The sequence below is a fragment of the Physeter macrocephalus genome, chromosome 13 (genome assembly GCF_002837175.3).
Source record: "Physeter macrocephalus isolate SW-GA chromosome 13, ASM283717v5, whole genome shotgun sequence".
Lineage (NCBI taxonomy): Eukaryota > Metazoa > Chordata > Mammalia > Artiodactyla > Physeteridae > Physeter > Physeter macrocephalus.
The window spans coordinates 85850824-85871805 of record NC_041226.1 but is presented as its reverse complement, the minus strand read 5'-3'; the positions used below and the strand labels follow the sequence as shown (position 1 = coordinate 85871805).

The 20982-nt window shown below is 56.7% G+C and overlaps 1 protein-coding gene across 1 annotated transcript in view; it reads right to left on the bottom strand.

Annotated features, from left to right (window-relative positions):
• Positions 1–3963: 3963 nt before the first annotated feature.
• LOC114487449 (netrin-G2-like) overlaps positions 3964–20982 on the bottom strand; it is a 32384-nt gene continuing 15365 nt past the window's right edge. Inside the window, exon 3 of the mRNA XM_028497376.2 lies at positions 3964–4611. Coding sequence (XP_028353177.1) covers positions 3964–4611 — 648 coding nt within the window. The remainder of the gene's footprint in view (positions 4612–20982) is intronic.

Below are 20982 nucleotides of genomic sequence, written 5' to 3'. Positions count from 1 at the left end.
GGTCTTAGAGATTTCATAACCATGTGGGAAGTGAATGACTATTGATTAACTAAGATGCATGTGAGCCCTTAGCTCGCTGCTCAAAGGAAAGGAGCCCATAGCGAACACTCAATAAATATCAGCTACTATTGTTAGCAGGCCACAGGGGGAGGCACCGTGTAACTCTGGGTCATGAAATTCTGAGCAAATCCCAGAACAGGTTCAGTCTGATATCCCAGCACCCGAGAGCCCCGGGATCCTCAGGTCACTACTCAGGAACACCAAGGGCATCATCTGGGTGGGCCCACGGGCACCTTTGCCACCCCACCCTGCCTCTCTGGCCTCTCTGGCTCCCAGGCACAGCTGGACTTTCCCACCTGGAATTTAAAAAGGAAAAGTAGAGGAAGTCACAGCCCGTTGCGGAAGCATCTAACCAGACCTAATTAATCGATTAGCCAAGCTGCCGCTTTCCCGCCAACGAGCCGCCTGAAGAGTACTTACTTTATCTTGCCAGGGAGGCATGGGCTCCAGGCGGCCCCAGGCCTCAGGTTACAGACAGGAAACTGAGGTCCAGAGAGGGGTGCAGAGGGGCGGGGCTGGAACCCAGCTCACCTGACCCCCAGGTCACCTGGCACCAGAACAGCCCTCTTGATTTCGATGAGGCTGAAAAGCTGAGACTCTTTCCTGCCCCGCTCTGTCCCTCTGTCCCTTCCCGAGTACGATCCGCCCCACTTCTGCATCTCAGAGTCCCTCCTGAGAGAAAAAGGACCTTCACCCCTGGCTGAGGTGTAAGGGGCACTACAGGTCCTGGCTGTCACCATCCAGCGCAGACCCTGCAGCCGGCCCAGACCTCAGGGCCCTGCACGAGCCGCCTAATGAAGTGGCAGGCAGGCCCTTGATTAGACTCCTGAAGATGAGGGACACCCCCGTAGCAGCCCAGGGAGGTCAGAAAAGGGGCCACAGCCCCCAGAAGGGGTGGGGATCTTGTTCCTCCCTCTGAACTGCTAAGCTGTTGGGTCGGTGGATGGGAGGGTCTTCAAAGAACCAGACCACTGCATCCCCGGGGCTGGCAGAGGTCACCAAGATGACCAGCGGCCCAAAGCCTGCACACAGATCCGAGAAACAGGGGCAGGAGCTTGATCCTCGACTCCCCGCTACCGCGACGGCTGCCATATATCAGGTGGTTTCCAGACCATTCCTGGTTCAAAATAGCCTGCCCCAAGTGCGGGTGGGTTAGGAATCACGGGTGTCAGAACCACAGGCCCCTGCACGTGCACCTGCCTCACTGCCACCTGCTGGCCTTGAACTTGACCCCACCTCATGAATCGCTTGCCTTTGCCTTGGCCCACCTGGAACCCACACAGAGTCAAAGGAAAATAAAACGCAGACACAGCGGAAAACCAAAACCCCACACCGCCCCTGCCCAGCCCTACTCCGCAGGTGTGGCCACAGTGAGAAGTTAGTACCCAAGCTTCTAGCCTTTCCCCACATCCACGACGCTCCCGGGCCCGAACGGGCTTCTTTCCGATGTCAGTGTCAACAGAGAAATCATGTGTGCGGGCATATTATATATTTTACAAAAATGGGATTATACTATACACACCATGCAGCAAACTGGTTTTTGCACTCATCGGTAATTACATACTCGGGCAGTCTGTAGAGCCTGTTGTGGAAAGCTGCCCAAGGTATGTTGTCTCAGCTGGGTTCTGGTACGGCTCCTGCCCAAACTGGCCTAAGCCATGCTCCTGGCCCTAACTATGCCCCAACGCCCTTGGGTCTCAACTTGGTCCTTCCTCAACCTGCCCCAGCTCTCGGGCGCCATTATTTTGAACACTATGTATTTTAGTCAAGGAACACTTTTTTAGCATGTGTGACGTGCTAACCCCACAGTAGTTTAAACTACGAGGTAATAAACACAAGCTCACAGTCGTTCTGAGTATTTCATCAACTCTAACTCTAACTCGTTTAGCTTACCACGATCCAATGAGAGAAGCAGCCTTGTTACCATCCCTGTTCTACGGATGGGGAAACTGAGGCACAGAGAGGTCCTCGTCCGGGGGCTCACAGCCAGTCGATGCAGAGCTGGGAACTCAACCCAGGCCATCTGGCTCCAGAATGCCTACCAACTGTCACGCCAGCGGTTCTCAAACGGTAGTGTGTATCAGAATTCTCCAGAGAGCTTATTAAAACACAGATTGCTGGGCCTCCCCCCTGGGATTTACGATACAGCAGGTCTGGCATGGGGACCGAGAATTTGCATTTCTAACAAGCTTCCAAGAGACGCTAGTGCTGCTGGTCCAGGAGCCACACTTAGAGAGCTCTTGTGTTACACGCTGCTGCCCCTTATGATTGACCCCTTGGTTACCAGCGATGGGCCTCCCCCCCGCCCCGCCGCCCTGCCGCCCAGGCCTCGCTCTTGAGTGCGGACCAGGGCGTTATATCCGTGGCCTGGGATAAAGGCCTTGCCCCTACTGACCAGCAGGTCATCTGTCGAATGAACAGATGATCTGGGACAGCGTGCGACCATTTTATCATCTGCAGTCTAAAGAGTTCCTGGGAATCAAAGGCTGTTTTTACCTCCTACGATGGTCTTTTGCCTCCCCCAAAGGTGTCCACAAAGCATCTTCTTCTCCAAAGCTGTGAGTAAAGAAATAACTCGGCAGGGTTGGGTTGTCCACACGCTACATAGTCCAAAGAAAAGCGTGGCCCTTAACTAGCTCCTGGGAGCAGTTTATGAGCCTTGGAATGTCCTGCTTAATAAGAGTGTCTTTGTTTACCTGGGGCCTTGGGCCACTCCAGATAATTTACGCTAATGATGTGATTTATGACGGCGGCCTCGGGCCAGGTAGTATCAGCATGACCTGTGGGTCAAGGAATTGGGGACCAAGGTCAACCACGGGGGCAGTCAGCCATGCCTACATAACCAATTCCCAATAAAACCCCTGGGTACCCAGGCTCGGGCAAGCTCCCCTGGCTGGCGCTACCCCACACGCGCTGTCACACGTCGCTGCTGTGCTGGGAGAGGATGACAGGAAGCTCGCACCGCTGTCTCCCAGAGCCCGCCCTCTGCACCTTTCTCTGTTGCTGATTGTAATCTGCATCCTTTCGTTGTAGCAACAGCAACTGTGGGTGTAACAGCTGTGCTAGGCTCTGTGAGTCCTTCTAGCAAATCATGGAGCCTGCAGGCCGTCTCGGGCACCCCCCAGACACAAGCGCCCATTTGTTGAGTCCGTGGCCAGTTACACTGTACCTCCTGAGCACCAGGCTTCAGCTCAAGCCCCACCCGCACTGCCCAGGTCTGCTCAGCTCCACCCATCCTCTCCAGACCTCCCAGCCCTGTGGCTAGAGGCAGCCCGGGCCCTACGGAGGACATTTATCATCCACCATTCACCTCCCTCCATGGAAAAACGTAGCTAGCCCCTTTGATGTAACACCAGGTAACATTCCAGGTACCGGGTAATGTCCCAGGTATCACGTAACATCCTAGGTATCAGGTACCATTCCAGGTTATCAGGTAATATCCCAGGAAGCAGGTAACATCCTGGGAACAAGATAATATTCCAGGAACCAGGTAACAGACTGGGTACCAGGTAATGTCCCAGGAACCAGGTGCTATCCCAGGAACCATGTAACGTCCTAGGTACCAGGTAACATCCCAGGTATCAGATAACATGCCAGGAAACAGGTAACATCCTAGGCCTCAGGTAACATTCCAGGTATCTGGCAATATCCCAGGAAGCAGGTAACATCCTGGGAACAAGATAATATTCCAGGAACCAGGTAACAGACTGGGTACCAGGTAATGTCCCAGGAACCAGGTGCTATCCCAGGAACCATGTAACGTCCTAGGTACCAGGTAACATCCCAGGTATCAGATAACATGCCAGGAAACGGGTAACATCCTAGGCCTCAGGTAACATTCCAGGTATCTGGTAATATCCCGGGAAGCAGGTAACATCCTGGGTACCAGGTCGCCCCCGGCCCTTACCTGCCCACGACCTCGATGTTGGAGATGGCGTAGAAGTACTTGTAGAGGTTCTCCCGCTGCACGTATGTGCCGCCCAGCGCCGGGCGCAGCAGCCGCATGCGCAGGTCGGTGAGGGTGAAGAACCCCTTGAGGCCCTTGGCGCTCTCCAGCCGCGTGTACAGGTTGTCCATGTTGCGCAGGTTGGGGCCGGCGAAGATGGCGAAGCGGTCCCGCACCTCGAAGCGCACGTGCTTCTCCTTCTTGGAGCCGGCCCAGCGCGAGTACTCCTCCGTGCACAGCACCCGGTGGGCACCCGAGGCCGACAGGTCGCGGGCCCGGCGGGCGGGCATGCCGAAGGCCTCCGTGCAGTCCTCTGCGTAGAACTGGTAGGGCTGCCACGTGCGCCCGTTGTCCAGCGACTTCTCCAGGACCATGACGGTGGGCCGGCCGTACTCGAAGGTCACCACCACGTCGTCCGTCAGCTCCACGCTCTTGTTCCACGAGAGGGTGATGTTGGCCTCCAGCGGGCTGGGGTAGCGGCTCCACGTGACGCTCTGCCAGTAGGTGGCCAGGCCCTCGTCCTCCCTGTCGAACATGAGCCGGGGCGGGTGAGCCAGGTCCGGGTTGGAGGCGTCACACTCGTTGCTGCACAGGTAGGGGTTCTCCTGCGGGGGGGAGAAGACCAGGGTGGGCGCTGGCCGCGCTGGGGGGCCCGGGAGCCTTGTCCCAGCCCAGGCCCGCTGTCTGCCCAGAGCTCTCAGAGCCTGTGCTCCGATGTCCGGGCACCAGGAAGCCTCTCTCTTCCGAAGCCCATAAAGACATGCAGCTCTACTGCCTCCCAAGGAAACGCATCTGGTCCTACTCTAAGTTCAGACAATCAAGAAGGGCAAGGAGCTAGTCACTGCTCCAAGACCCTCCACGGCTCCCCACTGCCTGCAGGGTAAAGCCCTACCGCTCTACCTCACTGACCCCGACCTCCTCCCACCATATCTGGAGCCACTGTTCCTGGCCTCCCACCTCAGCACTCCTGTCCTCCAAGCCTCCCTTGTCTGTGCCTCTGAGCCTTTGCAGATGGCGGCCCCTCTCCTCGACATGCCCTTCCGCTCTCTGTCTGCCTCCAAATTCCTACTCACACTTTTTTTCTTTTCATCCTTATTGGAGTATAATCGCTTTACAATGGTGTGTCAGTTTCTGCTGTATGACAAAGTGAATCAGCCATAGGCATACGTATATCCCCGTATCTCCTCCCTCTTGCGTCTCCCTCCCACCCTCCCTATCCCACCCCTCTGGGTGGTCACAAAGCACCGAGCTGATCTCCCTGTGCCATGCGGCTGCTTCCCACTAGCTGTCTGTTTTACATTTGGTAGTGTATAGATGTCAACGCTACTCTCTCACTTCACCCCAGCTTACCCTTCCCCCTCCCCGTGTCCTCAAGTCCATTCTCTACGTCTGCATCTTTATTCCTGCCCTGCCCCTAGGTTCTTCAGCACCATTTCTTTTAGATTCCATATATATGTGTTAGCATACGGTATTTGTTTCTCTCTTTCTGACTTACTTCACTCTGTATGACAGTCTCTAGGTCCATCCACCTCACTACAAATAGCTCAATTTTGTTTCTTTTTATGGCTGAGTAATGTTCCATTGTATATATGTGCCACATCTTCTTTATCCATTCATCTGTCGATGGACATTTGACTCTTGAAACATCTCCTACACAGAGACGCCTTCTCGACCCTTCGGACAATACAATTAGTAGCAACAGGAGGGGCGGTGGAAGAAGCCAAAGTCACAGCCACCTGGTGCCCAGCACATTATCTCATTTCTCTCCTGTTTAGTAACTAGCTCACCGCCAATACTCACAGTGTGGGAGTGTCAACTCCATGCTCGCGATGAAGCAACCCGGGCTTTGGAAGGTGGTGGCCCCTGCCCGAGGCCCTGCTAGGAAGAGCTGGGGGCCGCGCTGTGGCCTGTCTGTCACCGGGGCCTGCTCTCCGTCCCCACAGCACGCGTGTCTGCCCCACGCACAGCCCGGGTTCCTCTCCAGGGGGTGCGTCTTGTGGCAGTCCTTCCCGGGTCCTCGGCACGTGCCTGGCAGGCCCAGTGGGGGACACCGGCCGGGGAAGGCAGGGCAGGGCCCCCACGTGCTGCCTCTCCCCTCACCCCTGCCTCCACAAGCTGGCAGCCCACGCCCTGGCCGGGAGGAGGCTTCCCTCCTCCGCGGTTCAAATGCATCCCCCGGGTCTGGTCTGCCGTGTGAACTCACCCAGAGGCCTGAAAATGTCACTAACGTGGTGGTTGCCAGGGGTTGGAGGGACAAATGGGGGGAGCCCGGGGAATTTTTAGGTCAGGGAGGCCATCTTGTATGACACTGTCATGCTGGATAAATGACATGGTGCATTTGTGCCCTGCCGTCAACGTGGGCTTGCGTTAATGACAACACGTCCGTGTAACAAAGGTACCACGCTAATGCAAGCTGTTAATCATGGGGCAACTGTGCGGGGAAACGGGTCTCAGGAGCTCTCTGGACTGCCTGCTCCATTTTCGGTAAACCTAAGACTGCTCTAAAAAATAAAGGCTATTGGGCTTCCCTGGTGGCGCAGTGGTTGCGAGTCCGCCTGCCGATGCAGGGGACGCGGGTTCGCGCCCCGGTCCGGGAGGATCCCACATGCCGCGGAGCGGCTGGGCCCGTGAGCCACGGCCGCTGGGGCTGCGCGTCCGGAGCCTGCGCTCCGCAACGGGAGGGGCCAGAGCAGTGAGAGGCCCGCGTACCGCAAAATATAAAAAAATAAAAAAATGAAGGCTGTTAATTAAAAGGAAACACCGTCACTAAGAACCGCACGCGCCCCAGACCAGTTGCGGCTCCCTTGATGAATATTTCAGCGCCCTGGTTTGCTCGGGGAACAAAGCGGCTTCGAGCTGAGTTAAAGCCTCACATTCTAAAATGAGGCGTTCGGCTCCCAGCGGCAGCGGGCGCCTTGTCTCCCGAGGGGCCGAGCCGGAGTCACCGCAGCGACCTTGGGCCATCGCCTTTGAAGCCCGTTAGTGGGGGACCAGCTCCTAGGCCACCCAGGGGTCCTCAGCGTGCAGGCTGGCTCTGGGGTTTACTGAGGCAGGTTCCACCAAAATAGCTCTGTCCTGGGTCCCCTGTGGTACCACTGTCCACCCCACCTGGCCAGACCTGCTGATTCCCAGGACCCGGAAAACTTGGGGTGGAAGGGGTACAGCATTGATCCACCCCCCTCACTGAGCAAATGGGGAAACCGAGGCCCAGGGTGAAGCAGGACTGGCCCAGGACTCCTTGAGGGTGGGAGGGGTTTGAGGATGAGCCTGCTTCTGTCCTGGACAGCCTCAGAGATGTTCTGGAACTCTAGGGGCCTCACACACAACATGGCAGGGAGAGGGGCCTGGCTTGGCCCCTGGGCGTCCAAGCTTCCTTGCGCTCCAGTTGGTGATTTTGTGGCGTCGCCCGCAATGGGGAGAGGCTGAAAGGCCCCGTGGGGATGGCTCAGTGGCGGCCTGATGATGAAAGGGGGGCGGGCCTGCCTGCGGGGGCGGGCAGCCCGCTCCCCAGGCCCTCAGCTGGCTCAGAGCTCATACCTGGACACTGGGGACCGGAAGACACAGTTTGCACCCAAGTGGGCATCTCCCCCTCCCCCGACCCAGCAAGCATCCTCTTCCCACTGCTTCCCTTCTTCTACGCGCCCGGCAACTTGTTATGGAGTATACTGTGCCCCCCCCAATTCATATGTTGAAGCCTTGACCCCCAGTACCTCTGAATGTGACTGTATTTGGAAATAGGGCCTTTAAAGGTGATTACATTAAAATGAGGCCCTTAGGGTGGGCCCTGATCCAATCTGACTGGTGTCCTCACAGGAAGGGAAAATTTGGATACACAGAGAGACCCCTGGGGCACGTGCACACAGAGATGACCGTGTGAAGAAGCAGCAAGAGGGGCCCATCGGCAAGTCATGGAGAGAAGCCTCAGAAGAAATCAACCTGCCTTGGTCTTCAAGGGTCAAACCTTGACCTTGGACTTCCAGCCTCCAGAACCTGAGAAAATAAATTTCTGTGGTTTAAGCCACCCAGGCCCTAGCAAACTAATACATGCCTCACCCCAAGTGAGCAAAGCGTGGGTCAGGGTGAGAGGAACGGCCAGACGCTCTCTCTGGGGCCCTCCTCTACCAGCCCGCTTCTCAATACGCTGGCACCGGGTGGCATCATGCTACTCTGCCCACCTGGAAAGCTATCCACCCAGCACTGAAGCTGGGCCGTTTCCCCCGCTGTCTCACCCCCTCTCACCTCTGCGCTTGTGCCCCTGTAGCCGCTTTCCCTCCTCTGGGTTTTTAGAGCTTTCCCCGTGCACTTCCTCCAGGAAGCCCTCCTTGCCTGATTCATTTTTGAACCCAGTTTCCTCGTCACTCATCACAGGATTGTTAGTGTGCTTATCTGGGACAGTGTAGTGAAGCCTCCCTATAGGGCTTGGACCTCAGAAACCAGTCACTAAGTTACAGTGATTATGGTCATCCTATTAATTAGTTATTAATAGAATGATAATTAGATTAATAGTGATAGACCTCATATGGAATGTTGATATTATTCCTGTCAACCCCCAGCTGCTGTGAAACACCTCATCTCTCCCCTGGTCCTTTTTTTTTTTTTTTTTTGGCCATGCCGCATGGCCTGTGGGATCCTAGTTCCCCGACCAGGGATTGAACCTGGGCCCTCCGTTCCCTCACCTGCCCAGCCTCCTGTGGTCCCCATGGTGGGACATTTGATCCCTCACGCCCCAGCTGCACCCGGCCTGTCTGTCATCAGGAAGACTGACACAGCCGGCTCTGCCAAGGGACGGGGGGCTCCAACCTGGCTGCCAGAGCCAAGCTGCCCTAACCTGCAGGGCTCACTGCCCCCCCCGCCCCCCCCCCCCGGCCTCAGCACGGGAAGCAGATGGTCAGAAACTAATGAATCAGCCTGTGTATTTACCAGCCCTGCGCCGGCTGCGGAGTGAGAAGGCTTAATCACCAGTGAGCACAATAAATAAATCCCAAGCCATCGCCAACACAATTCCCTCTCTCCTATTTCTCTTCTTTCTTCCACCGCCCTCCCACCGCAAGAGCTCGGAATTCCATTTAACCATTTAGGGGCCAGAGTGCCCCCGACCGAAGGCAGCTTCACGCCCACGGTCCTTCCCAAGCGCCACTGGCTCATACCCTCATTTTCCTCCTGTTCTTCACTAGGGAGGATTCCGAGGAGGAAGCCTGGGGTGCGAAGGCCGGTTCACCCTGAGCCCCGCACCCTGAGCGCTGCTGCATCTGACGGCTGATCGCTGCGTGTGTGAGGGAGGGGCCGGCAGGGGGGCCAGCGTTGGCTGGCCTCCTAGGTCTGCACATTTCCACTCATCTCTATGAGATCAGATTAACTAATCACCATCAAGATGAGGTGGCCTAATACCGGGGAGAAAGAGCCGGGGATGTTTGGGGCACACCCCTGACTTCTCAGGATGACAGCAGAGCCAAACTTTGATATTATCAAAAGTCGTCATTGTTTCTTTAGACATTTCATGAATATCACCAAAACCAAAAAATCACACCCCTGTTTAAAAACCTTAGGATGTTCTCTGGAAAAATGTAACACATCACATTTTCCACTTAGGGGACTCATGGGGTCCCATTTCCCCAGTTAGGAACCTCTGTTCTGGGGTCAAACAGTTAAGGAAACTGGTGTTGGGGTCTGAAAGCCTTGGGCTCAATCTTGGCTCCACCCCTTGAGGCTGTGTGACCTTGAGAAAGTTGCTTTGCCTCTCTGAGTCTTTATTTTCTCACCCAATATCACATGAAATAATCTGTATGAAATGCCTAGGAAATGTCCCCAAATGGTAGCAATTATTATTAAACAGTAGCTTCACGTACACTAGGTCAAGGGTTTTCCCAGCAACCTTCCAGGGGAAGAAGTAAGGCTGAAGGGCACCTGGCCCCTTCATGGTGAAGCCAGGAACTTGGCACACGACACTGACCACAGTGGGGGCTGCTGGCTTGAAAGGGCGTGACGATCATGACACTCACCGAATGCCACCCATGGGCCAGGGCGGGCTGGGCACTGCACACCCATCCCAGCCGCATCCTCCCAGCACCCCCAGGAGGTAGGGCGTCTCCATTTCCCAGACAAGAAACCAAGTACTTGCCAGCCCTGCATCACTTCCTCTGGATCCTGTGGGACCCCAGCAAGGAAATCTTGGGGAAACCACGCCGATCATATATGCGGCTCACTTATCTCTACAGATACACAAAGGCAAGTCACCTGCAAAGTGGGACAGCACAGCTGGAGGGGAGAAGGCCGGGGTGCAGGGCGAGGGGAAGGCAGTCAGCCTGGACACCAGCACAGCAGAGAACTGGGTGCGGACAAATCTCCACCACAGACACCGAGCAGGAGCCACCTGGACCAACTGTTCTACAGAGAAACATTTCATACCGGGTTTTTCATTGAAGAGACCTTTCAACTGTCTCTCCAATGCTTTTGCTTTTATGTTATTTTTTTGTGCAAAGGGTGCAGCTGGAGTCAGAGGCCGGGTCGTAAAGAGCAGAGACAAGCTACCAGCAAAAAATATCATCAAGGGCTTCCGTGGTGGCGCAGTGGTCGAGAATCCGCCCGCCAATGCAGGGGACACGGGTTCGAGCCCCGGTCCGGGAAGGTCCCACATGCCGCGGGGCAACTAAGCCCGTGCACCACAACTACTGAGCCTGCGTGCCACAACTACTGAAGCCCACGCGCCTACAGCCCGTGCTCCACAACAAGAGAAGCCACCGCAATGAGAAGCCCGCGCACCGCAACGAAGAGTAGCCCCCGCTCGTCGCAACTAGAGAAAACCCACGCGCAGTAACAAAGACCCAACGCAGCCGATAAATAAATAAATAAATAAATAAATAAATAAATAAATTTTTTTAAATGAAAAACTTTAGAAATATATATATCATCGAGTGGGAAAGCTGACTGTTAGCAGAGATGGAGGTAACCTGCCGGGGGGAAGTCTGGCTATTTGGCCTTCCGGGTCCTTAACCAAGGAGAGCGTGGACGGGACAGTCACCGGAATTGTAAGCAAGTCTTAGGAGGAGGAATAAACAACTTCATGCAGACTGGCCTTGCCGTCCGAACCTGTGTCGGGGCAAAATCACACCGCCGCTGGACACCGCCGAAGCAGGTCTGGGTCTTTGCGGAGCAGCGGGCCACAGTGTGGCGGGAAGGGCTTTGCCCTCTGTAACTGGGACGGCGGGTACAGGGCTCGGCCGCTCACTGGGCACTTGAGCAGTCACTCCACTGCCGTGAGCCTTAGGTCCCCAACTGCAGGGGAAGTACCAGGAGGGCCGTGGCCTCCCCCGCCTCCTTCCCCACTGCAGCCCAGACCTTGGCACTTTCCGGGGACTCAGGAAAGCTCTGTCCAGTGAATGAAAGTCCAGGGAGGCTGCAAATGCTGACTTCATGGGCGGTCCTGAGAAGTGCACCAGGTGCCACGTGGCAAGCCCTTTGGGTGGCCCGGGCTTGTGGGCAAGGGCTGTAGGGAGAGCATCTTGACTATCACCAGCCCTGTGGCCTGGGCCAAGGGTAAGGTCCACGGCCTTGCTTAAGCCCTGCATAGGCTTTATCCTGGAGGATGGGGTACTTACATTCTGCGAAGGAAGAGGACTGAGCAATGTCTCAAGGTCACAGGGCTCCGCAGTGGCCGAGGTGGGACAAGAAGCCAGGGCGTCGGGCTTGGACACGAGTCAGGAACTGTGCCCCTCACCCAGAGGGAAAGGCGGCTGGCGCCCCAGCCGTGCGCCACTCCCCAGAGGCTCGGGTGCCACCGAGGCGTGTGGGCGGACCCAGGGAACAGTTTAGCAGCTGACAGATTTTTTTGAACCTGTCTGCCAAGTTGCTAGCTGAAGTCTCCTCCTCAGCCCCACCAACCTCAGCTGGGGCTGGGGCATCTGCGGGTGGGAGGCTGGAGGCGGGGGAGCTGCCAGGGAGAGCCCTGGGCAAGGGGGGCTGGGCAGGACTCGGAGCACGGCCTTCCCCGGGGACCCCGGCGGGTCGCTGAGGGGAAGGCGAGGCAGCACAGCTCCGGCTTACGGAACAGGACTTAGGCAGGAGCAAAAGCGGGCGGAAGTCAACCCACAGAGGAGGTAGCCCCACCCTCCGCCTTGGATGATGCTTCTAGAACTTCGGGGGAAACTCTTTGGACCTGGTCGCCGACCCATGACATCATGGAGTTGGGATCCCGGAGACTGTCCCTGACCCCGTGTGCGACCTTGGGTGGGGCCTTGCCCTGCCTGTGCCTCGGTTTCCCCATTCACGAAACGACTGACCTCTGACTCTCACCTCCCCAAGTCCAAGTTCCTCGGTCGCCCACACCAGTTCGGAGAAAGGATGCCCCTCGGCCCAGGGAGAAAGCCAGGGTGCCGGGGAATTCTCCTTAACAAATTATTTCCTATTTATTGGTAAGAAAAGTTGCAGCGGGGATAAATTATTAACAGATCGGAAACGGAGATTCTGTTGCGAGCCGATTCTAATTCTAGCTGCCCTGAGGTCTCTAACTCTCCCTCCCTCCCTGTGTCCCTCCCCCGGCCCTGCCCCCCTTCTCCATCTGCGGCTTCATTGATCCCTGTCCCGCCTCTAACTCCTCCCCACCCGATCCCCCAGGCCTCTCTCCCTTCCCTTTTTTTGGTTTCTTTCCGAGCAAAAGCCCTGGACAGCGGCAAGGTCACCCCTCCCTGCTCGTGAATCAGCAGAAACCGACCCTCATGCTATTTCAGGGCCGGAGCTGCAGCTGGCCAGGGAGGCTCCTCTTGTAATTTTCTGGTTTTGTTTCTCCTTGGAGCCATTTCTCCCCAGCCTGGCCGTCACTCAGGCAGGGGAAGGTGTCTTCCCAGGGCTCATCCATCCTGGCAATGAGTCTCCAGAAGCCGCAGTGATGTCCTCCCCACCCCCACCCCAGACCCTGATCCCGAGCCAGCCACCGTGGGCATCTCCTGGTCCAAGGTCTGCCTTGGACCCAGAGTCATGGGCCACCTCCTGAGCCTGGCCTGGCCAGGCCATAACTTAGGAAACGCACTTCAGTTCTGCAGCTGCTTGGAGCAGCCCTCCACTCTGCTCCAGCCCCCTTTTCATTTCGCCCCCGCCCACATTTACCTCCTTCCAGAACCTTCCGTGACTGAGACTGGACGCTGGGACAGCAGGGGCCGGGTCTGGCTCATCCTTGCCACCCCCCACTCCCAGTAGTGATTTGCACAAAGTGGCATTTGATAAATATTTCCAAACTCGGTGAGGATCCTTGACAGTTGGATCTAAGGATGGTATCTGTTGAGCAGTTACTCAACATGCCCTTTTCTTTTTTTAATTTTTTGGCTGCACCGCGAGTCATGCGGGATCTTATTTCCCCAACCGGGGATCGAAGCCACGCCCCCTGCAGTGGAAGCACAGAGTCCTAACCACTGAACTCCAGGGAAGTCCCGATGCGCCCTTCCTAACGTGCCTCACTGGATCCCATTGCTCTGGTGCGGCTCGGAGAGGGTAAGCGACCCCCCCCCGCCGGCATCACCCAGGGAGGACTGTGCGGTTACTGAGGGGAGTGGAGAGCAGCCGGCCCAGGTGCTGTTCTAGCAGCGGGGCAGGGACCCACTTCCTCAGTCCTCCTCGCCCTGACTCCGACTTCCCCGACAGACCCAGCCAGGCTTTCTGACCACCTGAGGCACAGGGCTGGCCCGGCGGACGAGCGGTCCAGGAGACGGACAAGGATGCAACGCCAAACACTGCCTCCACCACTGCAGACCCAGAGAGGCTGTCCATCAGCTGAACAGCCAGAGAGGGTGGGGTGAGGTCTTGCCAAGGCTCTGGCTAGACGAGGGTTAATCTCTCCAGGAACTCAAAACTGTATTCCTTAAAAAAAAAAAAAAAAAAAAAGGAGATATTCCACTCGGTCCTGGGCATTTGCAGATTCTTGCCACAGCCAGATTTTTAGGGATGTTTGGGGTGGGAAATTCTCTCCCAGCTGAAGAGTGCCTGGGTTGATCCCTGTAGGACCCCCCCACCCCACGGGCACCTGCTGCACCCCAGCCCCTCACTGGGTACCACATAACTGACCAGATCCACGTGGGCATCTCTCTCAGACAAGGGATGACAGCTCTTCATTTGCATACCTCCCATGACAGGGAACTCATTACTATAAAAAGCAGATAGGCCAATCTGGACTGCTGGCTCCTCAGAAAGTTTGGCGATGTATTTTGACTCACACTCTGCATATTGCCTTTGCTCCAGGCCCCCTTTCTTCTACGTGTTTGTCGTGTTTTCTCTGGTTTATGCTGTAAACATTTTCTAATTGATTAGAAAAAGGAGAGTGAGAGGCCGGATTAGCCCAAGCCCTCCTCCTCCCCCGTGCCAGGAGCTCAAACGCTTCCCCACCGGGGCCAGCGGGAAGGCTCAGCGGCTCCTCCTCGCCCCGCCTCGCACACAGGCTCCACCAGTTCATCCAAGGACCCGCCTGCCTGGCAGCTGCCCTGGCCTCTCTCCATCCTCCCTGCCTGCCCACCCCATCCCCATCCGAGGCTCGCCACCCAAACAGCTCAACACTTTCGTGGAACACATTTAGAAAAAAGTAAATAAAAGTAAATTGGGAGAGACAGAAGGACAAAAGAAAGAAGGAAAAAGAGACAGAGAGAGAAATCGGGGCGGGGTGGGGGGAAGGGTGCAGAGAGGAAGAAAAGCTGCATCCAGAGAAGCCGGGTAAAGTGCATTATTGATTGAGGACTTAGAAAATGCTTAGAGAGTAGGAAAAGCGTCCTGCTCTTTAAAAGCTTGTACAAAGCAGAAGCTAGACACAGGCAGCCTTCCCAAAGAGGGCCTGCTCTGCTGACATGAATATTTTATCACCGAGGATAAAAAGCGGCTTGGAGGATGCAGTACCGGGGGCGTGGAGCGGGGGAGGCAGGGTGCCGAGCAGCCCCCTCTGAGGGGCCTGGCTGGAGTACTCAGGGGGGTCGCCTTCCCCAGACCCCTGGGGCCTTTGCAGAGCCCCCCTCCTCCTCTCTGAGAGCTGCCCTTGGCTTTCTTGCTGAAGAGCAATGGGGCTTCGGTGGGTCCTGAAAGAGGTCCGAGGCTGGTGGGACCACCGGCTGAAAGGGGAGGGTCCGAGAGGGTTGAGGTTGAAGATGGATCCTGGCAGCCCCCTCCCCTAACAGCTGCCCTGTCCCCCGCCCCCGCCGCCGCCAACCCCTCCGGCCTCCCCGCCCCGACCTGCCACCAGGCACACTCTAGAGAGCAGCCCTGTGTTTCAGCTCCCCTGCTGCACCCCAGAGCACCCTCTTCGGATAAATTCCAAACCCAAGCTGGAACTGGCTCTGCCCACCTCACCCACCTATCTCGCTTCTCATCTTGCCTTGCTTCCGTTTTTCTTTTTTAAACTTCCCTACTGAGTATTTTTCTTAGCACCAGACATTGAGATCGTGATGTTTCGTGTGAAATTTCCTTTTCTCTATTCATGACGATCCTAATAATTATTTTCAAAATGGAGAAGCCAAGGCACCGATAGGTTAGAAAACCTATTCAATGGCACTTTGCTGAGCAAAGGGTGTTAGAAGCTCCACAATATATGCTCTATAAAGAGCCCGCTCTGCTACCCTGCCTCTGCCCGTAGGGTCATTCCTTGGTTTAGGGAAGATGAAAAGAACTTTTGTGCCACGGAGTCTACAAAACATGTACCAAATTCTTACAAATCATTGTATGATCCTATCGAGGTCCATTTCCACCTTGTTTTGGATCCTGGAATCTCTCCTTCCTATCTTGATGCCCATCCCCCATCCCACCTGGGCTTTTCCACCTCTGTCTGGAGCTCCTCCCCTCCACCCCTCTGCAGGTGCCTGCCAACCCTCCCTTGCTCGGAGAACACCCTGGCCGACACCTCCCTCCCCGAGATGGGCACTTGATCGGTTTTCCTTAGCGACTTATTCTGTTCATTACTGTGTGGTCCCCTCCCCACTGTGTGCCCTGTGAAGACAGGAGCGGGGCCTGTCACACGCAAGATGCTTAATTAAGGTTTGCAGAGCGACTCCCCCTCCTGGGCGGGTCCCCTCTCCAGGTCCTCCGCATTGAAAAGGAGGTGTCAGGAGTGGATGCAGCACCTGGACGGATGGGACCTGCCTGTGCCAATGGCCACAAGCTGAGACTTCCTAGGGCTTCTTCTTGCTGGTCTCTGAGGCGTAAGAAGCGGCCGGGTAGAGGAAAGAGAAAGAAGTGTCTGGGCCTGCCGCACCCCCAGGCACAACTGGACAGGTGCATCGCTCTACGGATGAAGCCCTTGGTGGTGGTGAGAGAGGCAAGCCTGAGCTGGTAAGGTTTCATTGATTTATTCCTTCACTTATTCAACAACTATCTCTAATGTGCAAAATGGCCCTGAAGAAGCAGCCGTCAAACCTGGCTGCCCATCCAAATCCTTGGGAAGAAGAAAGAGATGAAAATATCTCTGGGCACTAAGACCAGAAGTTCTGCTCCAGGTTGAAAGCAAACCAAGCCAGCAAACAACCAACCACTCAAAACCCCCTGCGGTGACTCAGATGCCTGGCCAGGTTGGGGCGCCTCCTACAGTTGGTCCAAAGAAGGGCACCTGTACAGTGATGTCAGCCCAGCTGTCACCATCATCCCTGCTTTATAGCCGAGGGGACTGAGGCCCCCAGAGGCCAGGCACTGACTCAAGGTCATACCTGCAGTAACCTTTGACCCCTTATGGGAGCATTGACCACCGGGCTGTGACCACCAGAGTATGGCACGGATGACAAGCCTGGAGGGGAACTGGCTGGGAAGGTCAGGAAGGCTTCCTGGAGGAGGTGGGATTTCAGAAGGACAGGCCCAGAAGGATGGGTGGGCTGGATACGGACAGGTGGAGGGAGATTGGACTGGGCTGTGAGGAGGATGCGCTATGTAGCGGGACCAAGCGAAGGGCCAGACCAGACGTGCAAGAGCCACAGGTAGAGAGGAGTCAACGTGCTTGGATGGACCAGGAGCCTGGTGGGTAGCAGGAGATAAGGCGGAAGGGGAGGCCTGGAGCCAGCCGGCAGCCTTGACATTTAGCAGCTGCAGGGAAAACCCTGACTCTGGCTGGGCAGCCTCCTTTCAGAAAGAGAGGTTAAGAACCTGGGAACAAAGGGTAAGGTGGCGGCCAGCACCCTTCAGGTCCCAGGAAGCCAGAGCAAGGATGGGGTGCCTGCAGCTCAGATGGAAGGAAAGATTCTGAGAGCAATCTCTCTCCCCCTCTGGTCTTTGAATTCAAAAACCCAAGATGCTTAAGATGAAAAGACAAGATGCTTATAGCTGGAAGGGACCCGGTGCCGTCCTGGGCAAGACTGAAATGTTGGTTCTCAAGCTTGGCTTCATCCTGGGACCACCCAGCTTGAATAAGCCCTCGGCCCAGGCCCACCCTAGAGACTCCGCAGTAGCAGGTGGGGCCGCAGCCCCGGCAGGTTGGGGGGATGTTAAGAGCTCCCAGGTGAGTCTACTGTGAGGCTCAGCTGAGGGCACCCAAGTGGGATGGGGCCCCGGACAGAACCAAGAGTCTGCACAGCTCCCTGTCCCCTGCCTTCACTCCTCTGGAGTCCCAGCAGACCATCTGGGTTTGGGGCCTTCAGGAAGGCTGCCTCAAGGTTTAGGAGACCCGGGGGCAAAGGAGGAGAGAGCCCCCAGATCTGAACCCCTATTCCTGCTGTGGAGACACCCCTTAGAGTGGTCCTCGCGTTGACTCACCTAGGGGCACCCCGGACCAGCCGCATCAGGCCCTCAGGGGTAGGTCCCTTCCCAGGTATTGGCTGCTTACGGCTCCCCAGGAGACGCTGACGTGCGGCCAAGGTCAAGGCCGCAGCCCGGAGGACCCTTCGATGGGACAATTCTCCATCTCGGAGCGGCACCTGGCTCCCAGCCTTGCTTTCCTTCCGCTCCCCATTCCATGCCTCTCCCCCGGGCTGAGAGGCAGCCAGACCCTTGGGGAACCCACGGGTGGGAGGGGGAGGGCTGCGGGTGCAAAGCAGGCCCAGTGGAAGGCAGATGCCTCGCTCCCCGCCCCCACTTCCCTCCACCCTCTATTTTTAGGTCCATTATTGTCCATTCTTGGGTGTATTTTTTCCCCACTCCTTCCCCAGAAAAACAGATCGGATTCCTCCAGGCAAAGCCATCTCGCCTTCCCCGGAGCTGGTGCGTGGGAGCCTGCACACTGCCAGATAGACATGAAATAAGCGAATTATCAAATAATTGGAATAGCAGACTCCATCATGTCTCAAGGGGTAGAGTGGGTGGGCAAAACGCTCCTGTCACTCCTCCCCAGCCCTCCCTGCTCAGACTGCCGAGGAGTGCTGGGGGACGAGAGGCAGACGGGGACAGTACACTCCCCCAGCAAAATGGCCACACGTACGTGCACGCGTGCACACACGCACATACACACACAACAACCACCTCAGTCGAACCGTGAGATAGACACTCGGAGCGCCTCAGGTCAGCTAAGCAGCCTGGTTAGGAGCTAGGCAGTGGGTCCAGGGAGCCTGGAGTGGAGGTGCCAGGCTCCTCTACTTGGAAGCTGTGTGACTTTGAGCAAGTGGCTTAACCTCTCTGAACCTCAGGTTCCTCATATTGAAAATGGGTATAAATATAGGATCTGTCGTTAAGTGTTCTGGGTGGGTTCAACGAGCAACTTCAGGTCAAGTGCTTGGTATGCAGTAGGCACTCAATAAATATAAGCTTTTGCTGGTCTGAAGAGGTGGTGGAAGGTGTGGAATCAAGAAAAGCCTCAGACAACAGGATCAGTCAGTTACAAGAAGACAAATGGTGATTTTCCTGAGCTTAAGGGCCCCCAGAGGGAGCGTAGGGGCCCCCAGGGGCCCACATGTGGACTCAGGGTGGTCTGGGAAGCCTTGTGAGTGTTTGCAACTGTGTGTGTGTGTGTGTGTGTGTGTGTGTGTGTGTGTGTGTGTGTGTGTGTGCGCGCGCGCGCGCACCATGGATTCTCAAAAGGGCTGAGACCCCGCCAAAGAAGGAGGCACTGCCCTGGGGTTTTGCAGCTGAGCTGAGGTTGGTGTCCTGCCTCTGTCCAGCCCCTCCGGGTCCCCCAGTGCCTGGGAGGTTATTGCTCTCTCCATGCCTCTCCCTCTTCCTCACTCTAAGTCTGAAAGTCCCAAAAGCCAGAAGCAAAATCTAGGAATGCAGTGGGGTCTGGAGGGTGAATACATAGACCCCCTCTGGTGAAGGCAGGAAATCTACATCCCAAAGGGGGGACGAGACCCAAGGGCACCCAGCCCCTGGCAGCCAATCCAGCGTGGAGCCTGATCCCCAGGAGCCCAGACCCAGCAAGATGCCAGCCTCGGAGCGGTTGGCAAGGGGTTTTAGATGGTGCCTGGGCTGGGAACAGGGCATGCTCTCTGGCCCACTGGCTTCTCCTGCTGTCACCTGCCTTTGCTGTCTCTTGATTCCCCAGATGGAGGGGACAATTCAGGACCCTGCAGTCTCCCATACGGGCACCATGCACTTTCTGTGGGCTCAGGTGGGGGCGTGCTGCTGTGGCCGCCGACGAGGCTCTGGGGTTACCTGCAGGCTCCATCTCTCATTCTCCTCCTTCTCATCTTTTGCCCCCAAACGGACTTCCACTACGACCGAGGGGAAATGCCCTGGTCGTGTTTCATTTCCTTTTATTTCCCTGGTCGACACTTGGAGTCAAGTGGACAAATGATTCAGGCAACAGGAGGGAGCTGGGATGCAGGACCGAGGGGGTCCAAATTGTCCCAAAGCCCCCAGGACAAACTGTGCTGGGGGAGAAGAATGCCAGGTCCTTGCAGACAGGCCCAGGGCGCTTTACTAGGAAGGGCAGCCCTAGAAAGCTCCAGGTGTAGATCTGGACGGATCCGCAAACATGGATTTAATTCCTTCCTACCAACGAGACCCTGAGGGGTGAGGTGGTTGCACCTTGGGATCTCGGGCCCCCGAGGACAGCGATCCCGACCTTTGACAAGGCAGGATGGGACAGCGGTCAAGGCCCCGGAGACAGATCCTGGCTTTGTCGCTGCTGTGCAGACTTGGGTAAGTCTCTCCACCTCTCTGAGCCTTCCTCCCTTCATGTGCAGTATACCGGTCCCAGTGCTGCGGAGGAAACACAAACGCTACGCACAGAAAGTGCACGTGCAGGGTACCCGGCCCACAGGGAGGCCTCGGGAAATGGCAGCCAAAACCCAGGAGACGGGGCGGGTGGAAGAAACACCAGCATGTGGTGAGACACACAAGAGTGTATCCCCGGCTCTTGCCTCCTGAAGCTCCCAGCTGAGGGCCGGGGTTGGACCACATGCACCCCAGCCCGACATCGGAGGGTAATCGCCACGGCTGACTTTGCCGTGACCCCTAACATTCTCCCCCGCGTCCTGCCTCACCCCTGGCCTTGCCCACCTCCCACAGACACCCCCTCCCTGTCCACCTTCCACAGTGCTGCCACAGCAAGGAGAACCACAGCTTGCGGACGGGCCAGGGCAGGGGTCTTAGGATCCCCAGGGCCTGCGAGAGCCAGCTCTGAGCAGGGCTGGGTCAGCAGGGGCTACACGCAGGTGTGAGAGCTCACCTGAGCAGGCCCGAGAGCAAACTTGAACCTTACAGCCATGCCTACCCTGAAGGTGTAGCTCCAGCACGCGCTGGGAGGCAGTCCAGGTCCCCCACCAAATGCCAGCACGTGTGGCCAAATCCAGGATGTGACTGGCTGCGCGGAGACCTGGTGTGGGGGGCCTCGTGTCCCCAGGGCTCCAGTCCGCTCTTGTGGGAGAGCCCACGGCTTACGGTTGAACCTCCCGGGTCTGCTGCTCCCTCACTGGGTCCCGAGGAAGTCAGTCCATCCTGTTGGGCCTCAGTTTCCCCATGTAGGAAATGGGGCAGAAGTTGGACTCTATATTAGTGGTTTCGTATTGTGTTCACAGGAGGCCTAGGATTTCCGGGGGTGGGGGCTCAGGGGCAGAGGGTGCCAGCAGCCAGGTTCCAGGCACCCACTTTCCCTTGAGTAG